Below are 8,227 nucleotides of genomic sequence, written 5' to 3' on the forward strand. Positions count from 1 at the left end.
TCAAAATCGACATATATTAACTCCATGCATTTTTATTATATATTTATTCCAGATTTTTTAACATAAGTTTTTTATTTATTAATTATCGAAATTAAAATAATATAAAATCATTATTAAGCTGTTTAATATTATCTTTAAAACAACAATGTAAGTATGTACTTCTGACATAATATAGTAAAATAGCTACCTCAACCACGTAACATTAATCCATTTTAATCAATCTAAACAAAACTAAACTATAACAACATATACATAATGCTCAAATCCGCATAAACTTTCTTATATAATCAATAACATATTGTCTTGTCGCCTGTTTCTCCAACGTTATAATCGCTTGCAAAATCCACTTTTTAATACAAAGACAAATGCAGCTAGGTTAAATCACTACTCGTGTTATGTACCTTATTGCGTTGTATTAAGGTTACAATTTTATTGACACTAGTTAACACTAAAAGTCAAGTTTGTAATGTCGGCTTGCTTGTAACGTACGCTGTTGCTTGACTTCGGTCTGTCGTATACCGGCGAAAGACGTGTCGTCAACACAGTTTAAATATTTATACGTTAATTGTAATTAAACATACAGTGTAATTTGAAACAATGAATATAAATGGTATACGTATTTGAGTTTTTTTGTGTTTTGTGATACAAAAAATTCCAGAACGTTTATTGGACCAGATTATTTGTGTTAATACAATATTACCGCTCATTAAAAAAACATCAAAGTAGATATTATGGTGCTAAGTTTCAACATTATAGTGATTAGAAGAAAACAGTGTGTACTCTTATAAAGATTAGTGCTATGAAGTGTTACTGGATTGTACTATGGTCGCTATGGGCAGGCCGACTGGTTCGGCAACCAACGTTACCCGTGCGCGTGCGCAGCGGTCTAGTACGCGGGTCAATGGCAGCTGATGGAACACATATTAGCTACCTGGGAGTACCGTACGCTTCTTACGAACAAAGATTCCAGGTTAGATATAAGATATCTCTATAATACATATTAAATATGCATATATATGTATCCCATACATGAAATTGTGTGTATGAAACGTATAATACGAGTTTAAAAAATAAAAATAAAAACCGTGTTCATTTAAATCTAGAAACCTTTCTTTGCCTCCAAAAATAATTGAATGAATATTGTTTATATTTGAATATAAGTTATGATTTTATTATGAAAGTATTGCTTAGAAAGACATAATTGTCCATCAATGGACTTAAGTGAGAGATAACTCGAATAATTAAAAAAAAACTTTATTATATAGCTATATTATAAGCTACTAGAATAACAGATAACTTATAGTAAGTTATCTGGTACACTAGTAGCTTACAACTGATTATATTGTTACTGGTGGTAGGACTTTATGCAAGCTCGTCTTGTTAGGTCCCACACACTCATCAGATATTCTATCGCAAACCTGTAGTACTTGGTATTTTTGTGTTCCGGTTTAAAATGTGATTGAGCCAGTGTCATTACAGGCATAAGGAACATAACATCATAGTCCCCAAGGTTGGCGGCGCATAGGCGATGTAAGCGATGGTTAACATTTCCTACAATGCCCACGTCTATGGGCATTAGTGAGGCGGTGCATATGCTCGTCCGCCTAACTATTCTATATAATAAAAAAACATTCGCCTTAACGTCCTAAAATTACTTTAAACAACTTTTTCTATATTTATTGTCAACATATACAATTTTAAGTCATATTATAAAAGCCGTAACAACGTATGTAAAAACGTTGTAAAACAGATATTTTTGCCTTTCAGGTTTCTCGTCCGAGTCCACAATGGGAAGATACATTAGAAGCGATCGAGGAGAACATTAGATGTCCACAAAGATTCTCCAATAATTTAATTTTGGGAAAGGAAAACTGCCTCACGCTGAACGTTTACACCCCCGCACAACCATCTAATGAGCTACGTCCTGTAATGGTTTATATCCATGGCGGTGGATTCAGAGATGGCTCTGGTTCACCTTTTCTATATGGACCGGATTATTTAGTAAGACACGGTGTTATTCTAGTCACATTCAATTATAGACTTGAAGTATTAGGATTTCTATGCCTCGGTATCAAGGAAGCTCCTGGTAATGTTGGTCTAAAAGACCAAGTTCAAGCCTTACTGTGGGTTCAGAAAAACATCAAGGCGTTTGGTGGAGATCCCAAAAATGTAACGTTATTCGGCGAAAGTGCTGGATCAGCATCTGTGCTTTACCATATTGTTTCACCATTATCCAAAGGACTCTTTCAAAAAGCAATCATGCAAAGCGGCTCAGCAATGTCACCTTGGAGTTTACAATATGAGCCTATAAAAACAGCAAGAGAATTGGCGAAACAAATGGGTTACAATTTTGAAGACCCTCACCAAATATATGAATTATTTCAAAGTAAATCCACGAACGAGCTGCTTAGCACGCGAATACCGAGACGTGAAGGTGACATCGTACTATCAGAGAACATCTTCGTACCGTGCGTTGAAAAGAAAATACCAAATGAAGAACAATTTATTAGTGACGTACCATTCAACTTAATATCCAAAGAATTGTACAATAAAATTCCCATAATAACGGGATATAATAGCGCCGAAGGCTATATGTTTGTTGGTAAAGAAAACGATACTACGAAAAGTAAATTCAATTTCTACAGTGCGATGCCCAGAGATCTAGAATTCTCCTTAGATGATGATAAGATGAAAACAGCAATAAATCTTCAAACGTTATACAACGATACTAGAAATGAAGACGATATGTTAGTAAGATTATCAAAATTCGAAGGTGACTCTGGTATTATATACCCCGTAACTATAACAACTGAAATGCTTGCTAAAACTAATAACTATCCCGTTTATGCATACAAACTCAGCTATGATGGGTGGATGAACATCATCAAAATTCTATTAAAGTTTTGGAAGTATCCTGGTGCGACGCACGCTGATGATCTATTTTATATGTTCAAGCTGAAAGTGACCTTACTGCAATCGTTCATTGAAATGGAGACAATTAATAGGATAACGACAATGTGGACGAATTTCGCTAAATATGGGTAAGATCTTATAATTAATATAAGAGATTTGTTAGTGGTAAGGATTTGTTAGGCAAAAGTAAAAAAATATATTCCATACTTTTGTTAAGTAGCCTAAATACGATCGTGTGATTCAAAAGGTGTGCGTGTAATTATCTAGGTGTAAGCTATTGTCAGCCTGTCTGGGTGTATCAACCCACACATTAATTATTCAACAACCAAACATTATTGATGTTTGGTTGTTGAATAATATCATTATCGCTATATAACATTATATACATTATCGCTATATAATGTTATATAGCGATAATGTTCTCGTTTAAAATACGAGTGTATAATTATTAGAAGTGGTACTATATAGTTGGTACCATGGATCAAGTACTCCGATGTACCATTATTCGGCATATTCTTGATCATAATGCTATTCAAAATGATAAGATATATTTTGGAGATACATATAAAATATGTTAATCTCATTTATACGTATATTATAAATGCAGAAGTAACTCTAGCTGTCGGCACAATACCGATTTTGATGTATTATGAAGGAAGCTAGAAATCCAAGGACTATGTACTTTTTGAAATACTTAACCCCTGGAACCACCCACAAAACAAGCGGGTGAAAACTAGTATTTAATACTAAAATTTATTTTTTTATATATAATTACTTTTCAGGGACCCATCACCTGCGACGAGCCAGGGTCTACCGATGAAATGGCTCCCAGTTAACAAAAATGACCCCCATTTACTGGTTATTGACAAAATATTTTCAAGTCAACCGCTGTGGGACGACGAGAAATTATTATTCTGGAATAAAACGTACACTAAGTTTAGAAGAAAGAAGTAATTAACAGATCTAAAAGACGTTTTAAGTATAAGTTATTTAAGTTTAAGTAGAATATTGATAGATACATATTATTACAGAATTCAGAGCAAAAAATTGTGTTACAATAAACCAATTTATTTTATATTGATTCATTATTAATGAAACATACATTAATGATATAGATTGTTAATTGCAACTTGATAACCGAAGTGATTAAGTAAATAACTTTAATATTTGATTTATATAATAAATTTAATTCATCACCTAAAATAAATGCTTTAAAAACTATTCAGTTCTGTATTATAATTATAATATATATTTTTATTTATTAAATAAATATGTATTTATTAAACCATGGATTGAAAGGACATATCCGAATTAAATAATTACACTGAAACATAAAAACACATGCTCATTTATATTAGGTTACCCTTAAAGGTTTTTAAATCGTTATTAAAAACATCGTAACCTCTAGCCTGTATTAACGCTCCCTTACATGAAGTTTTAGACATTTCTATATTACATTTTAATAATTCAATATTGAATCAGTATTCAATATAAATAAATGTATTACACCAGTTTATTAACTGTCAAAATCTAACACCGAAACGCAAATAATTAACATGAAACTTAGAAGTACCAGCGAAAGTAACTAAGCGGTTTTTTTTATAAAAACAACATTTGTGCAATTTTTTCGTGTGAAGAAAAAAATAATTTGTTTATAATTAAAAGACTTAAGTATATATCTTATAATTGAACACCAATAATAGGTATATTTAATCATAGCAAATATTTCTCATTAATTAATTCCTTTCAAGTGAACGCTGCATTGTTTTCAAAGAGGCCAAGATCAGACGACGTTGGCAGCTCGCTTTGATTGTTTTTATATCTTTGTAATTATCAAGCAGACATTGATTGTATTGATATTCCACTAACAATCTTGCTTAAAAGTACCAAAGGAAACCAAGACGTTTATAAATATATAATATTAATACATACCAAAAATCTATAGTATACACTCAAAGTTTGAATTATAACAGACACAAACTTGCCAGGGACATAGCTTCATAGTTTCCAAAGTTGATAGCGCATTGGCGATGTAAGGAATTGCTAATATTTCTGAATGTGACGATTTTTGGGCGGTGGTGACCATTTACCATCACGTGACCTATTTGCCGGTCCACTTATCTATTTTAACAATAAAAAGCGTCGACTCATTGAGAAATATAGCGGAGCAGTAGCATTTAACATGGATGAAACCGCGCGGACCAGTACTTGGTTCAATCTTAATCTATCAAGATACACCTGTGTTGATAAGTGATCAGAAGAGGAACTACGATTATGCCCGTGAGACTTTTGGTACGTAGGGTTTTCCGTAGATCGTGTCACGATCATCGACGGATTTTTATTTGCCAGCTATATAGTTAATACAATAAAGGAAAGAGAGAATTGACTTGAGGTGAAAATTTGTTGGTAGATGTCATCGCTTCTGACAGTGAAAAAATCCCTTAGTCTAAATATAAATAAAATTCAAGGATTTTCACTCTCTTACTTTTTAATTGATGATTCATTGATTCGGATGATTTTGGATAACATATCTGCGTATGTTATAATTGCGAGAAGAGGACAATTGACAAGAAATATCTCGATCTTAATTTGTCTTTGATTCATATGTGATTAGTAAATATGTTTTTATTCGTCCTTCGTTTTTTAGTTAACACAACTATCTTTGTATATTTGTTTGTTTCATTTAATATAGAAAGGCAAACGCGCAAATGGGCCCCTGGATTATAAGTGAACACCGACCATAGACATTGGAAGTGGCATAAATACTAATTATTTAATTCACCATATATATTAAAACGTTATGTCCCTTGTAACAGGTACATAGCCAATATAAATTATTTTGGAGGTAGAAGTTGTTCATTTTTCGCCCAGAGCATCAGAATTGCAATTCAAAGGGCAAATGCTGCTAGCATTCTTGCCACCATTTCACGCGGTCACGATTATTATCTATTTTTAATATTTGTTTGTATTTATTTAAGGCATTTTTGCAGTAGAATAATTAAAAAATTTAGATTTCCATACAGGCTTCCAAAAATATACATACATAAAGTACATATATACATCGGACAACACTACGACTAAATTGAAATATCCCTGATTTTATAAAATAGCAAAATTGTGATTCCTCATAAAAATAGTACATTCATTATACAAATAAAAATATATTTAATTAACTTTATTTATAAAGAATTCTATATATATAATCTTCGATAATTACTGTCTTTTATAATGTAATTTTCGCCAACTTACCCGAGACCTTTGTTGAAATGACGCTATTGTGGAACTTTTCCTGCGATCGTCATTACCAAAGGTCATTACCGGCAAGTCATCTCTACCGTGCGTCATTATAGTTTCAAAATTGAATCATTTAAAAGTATTCGCATCATTAATATACATCACCAAGAAAGACTAATATGAAATATACACATTAACCTCGGTTACAATTAAAATAATCGTTTATATTCTTCAACTTCAACTTGGCACTTGAACTCTCGGCTTGGCTTATGCAATTTACAATATAATTTGTTTTTTATGTAGTATAGGTAGGTGGACGTGCAAATAAGCCACCTGGTGGTTAGTAGCCACCAACACCCATAGACATTGGTGTTGTAAGAAATGTTAACCATCGCTTACATCGCCAAAAACGCCACCAACATTGGCAACTAAGATATATCCCTTATGTCTGTAACTACACTGGCTGACTAACCCTTCACTGTAACAAGTGCTGCTGTTTTGCGGTAGAATATCTGAAGAGTGGGTGGTACCTACCCAGACGAGCTTGCACATAGCGCTACCACCAGTATATCCACCAGTATATGACTAATAACTAATATTACTTTATATGTATTATTATGATTAAAAGATGTCAACTGGTAGCCTTATTAAGTTACCTAGGCCCAGTGGTATGAACTGAATCTTAACCGAAGATTGCGGGTTCAAAGTCGGGCAAGCACCACAGAATTTTCATTTTTTTTTAATTTAGGAAGATTAGTGAAGGAAAATACTGTGAGAAAAGCATGTATCAGCTACAATCTGCCACATGTCTACCATACCCGCATAGAAACAACTCATTTCACATGAGCTCCAAATCTTCTCATCAATAAGCCTTAGCGCAGCCGTGGGACGCTAATGGGCTGTTACTTGAGTAAAGAAAACAAACACATTGTAGGTACTGTGTATACTATCACTTACTAGATACTCTATCGCCAAAACAAAGTATTAGCGTGTTCCGGTTGAGTGAGTCAGTGTGATTAATAACAAGTGCAAGTAACATCTTAGACTCCTTGGTTAGAAACGCATTGACTGAGTACGTAGTATTATATACTTCTTCCAGTGTCTATTGGAGACGACCTACCACCATATTCACCATTTGCGTCTGCCTTGCCGTTTATAAATTTAAAAAAAATGAGGATTGAATGTGTAACTTTAAATTGTAAGTGGTTATCTTATATTTCCAATGCATTGGCAAACGTAACTTGCACTTTTGTAACGGCTTACTAATATATATGTCCTTCATATTTACACACGGACACATACTTACATTTCAACGCACACGCTCAGCGTTCGAGCATGCATACTCACACTGACAAACAATAAAAATAAAGTACGAACACGTCTTTAAGTCTACCTTAAACATATTAAGTAAAACATGTTAAGTACTTACTTTTCTAAACTCAACTTATAAGTGATGCCACTTTTACATGTACATCAATGAAAATAAAATAAACTTAACACGAAGGAAATGTATCCGTCTGGGCAAATCGAACGGTTGGCCAACATCCAGACGCGCATTTCTCAACCTAGATTAGCTGAGGCAAACGATCATATGTTTCGATATCTGTTAAGAAGTGCATTTAAAGAGCCTACTTATAATACATATAATGATATGAAACTTAATATATTTAAAAAAGCTACTTATATCATGCAATCATTTACGAGAATATTTATGTATTTCGTTAAAACAATTACACAATACACTTAAGCGATGTATGGTAGCATTATATTCGGGTTTTAATGGAAATCATACCATTTTTTTATTATATTGCCCAATATTTTAGTTAGCTTTTAGTTCAGTCGACGTCTGGCAAAATTATAAAAAAAGGTACGATCGTGTTTAAACCCAAATTTTATAGTATGGGAAATTATTAATAAAACAAGTATTTTATATACAAGTTTAAGAGGTAACCAAATCCGAAGTACATATCTGTATTTTTAAACTATGCACAGTTGCACAATACTCGTTTTTGTATTACAAAATGAATTAAAAAAATATGTATGTATGTATAAGCTCGTACTATGAAAACCAGACAACTGA

The 8,227-nt window shown here is 32.8% G+C and overlaps 2 protein-coding genes across 2 annotated transcripts in view; both read left to right on the top strand.

Moving 5' to 3' along the window:
• LOC126775160 (translin-associated factor X-interacting protein 1-like) overlaps nucleotides 1-8,227 on the top strand; it is a 425,426-nt gene that overhangs the window by 333,773 nt on the left and 83,426 nt on the right. The window lies entirely within an intron of this gene.
• LOC126775164 (acetylcholinesterase-like) lies at nucleotides 526-3,936 on the top strand. The gene is made up of 3 exons (XM_050496961.1): nucleotides 526-970; nucleotides 1,768-3,041; nucleotides 3,696-3,936. The coding sequence occupies exons 1-3, from the start codon at nucleotides 800-802 to the stop codon at nucleotides 3,865-3,867; spliced, it is 1,617 nt and encodes a 538-aa protein (XP_050352918.1). The 5' UTR covers nucleotides 526-799; the 3' UTR covers nucleotides 3,868-3,936.

The sequence above is a fragment of the Nymphalis io genome, chromosome 17 (assembly GCF_905147045.1).
Source record: "Nymphalis io chromosome 17, ilAglIoxx1.1, whole genome shotgun sequence".
NCBI classification, from domain to species: Eukaryota; Metazoa; Arthropoda; class Insecta; order Lepidoptera; family Nymphalidae; genus Nymphalis; species Nymphalis io.

Excerpts from the sequence above, each read along its gene's own strand:
- LOC126775164 (XM_050496961.1), top strand. The coding sequence starts at position 800 with ATGAAGTGTTACTGGATTGTACTATGGTCGCTATGGGCAGGCCGACTG. Across the intron at positions 971-1,767 it reads CTTACGAACAAAGATTCCAG|GTTTCTCGTCCGAGTCCACA; the intron begins GTTAGATATAAG and ends TTTGCCTTTCAG. Across the intron at positions 3,042-3,695 it reads ACGAATTTCGCTAAATATGG|GGACCCATCACCTGCGACGA; the intron begins GTAAGATCTTAT and ends ATTACTTTTCAG.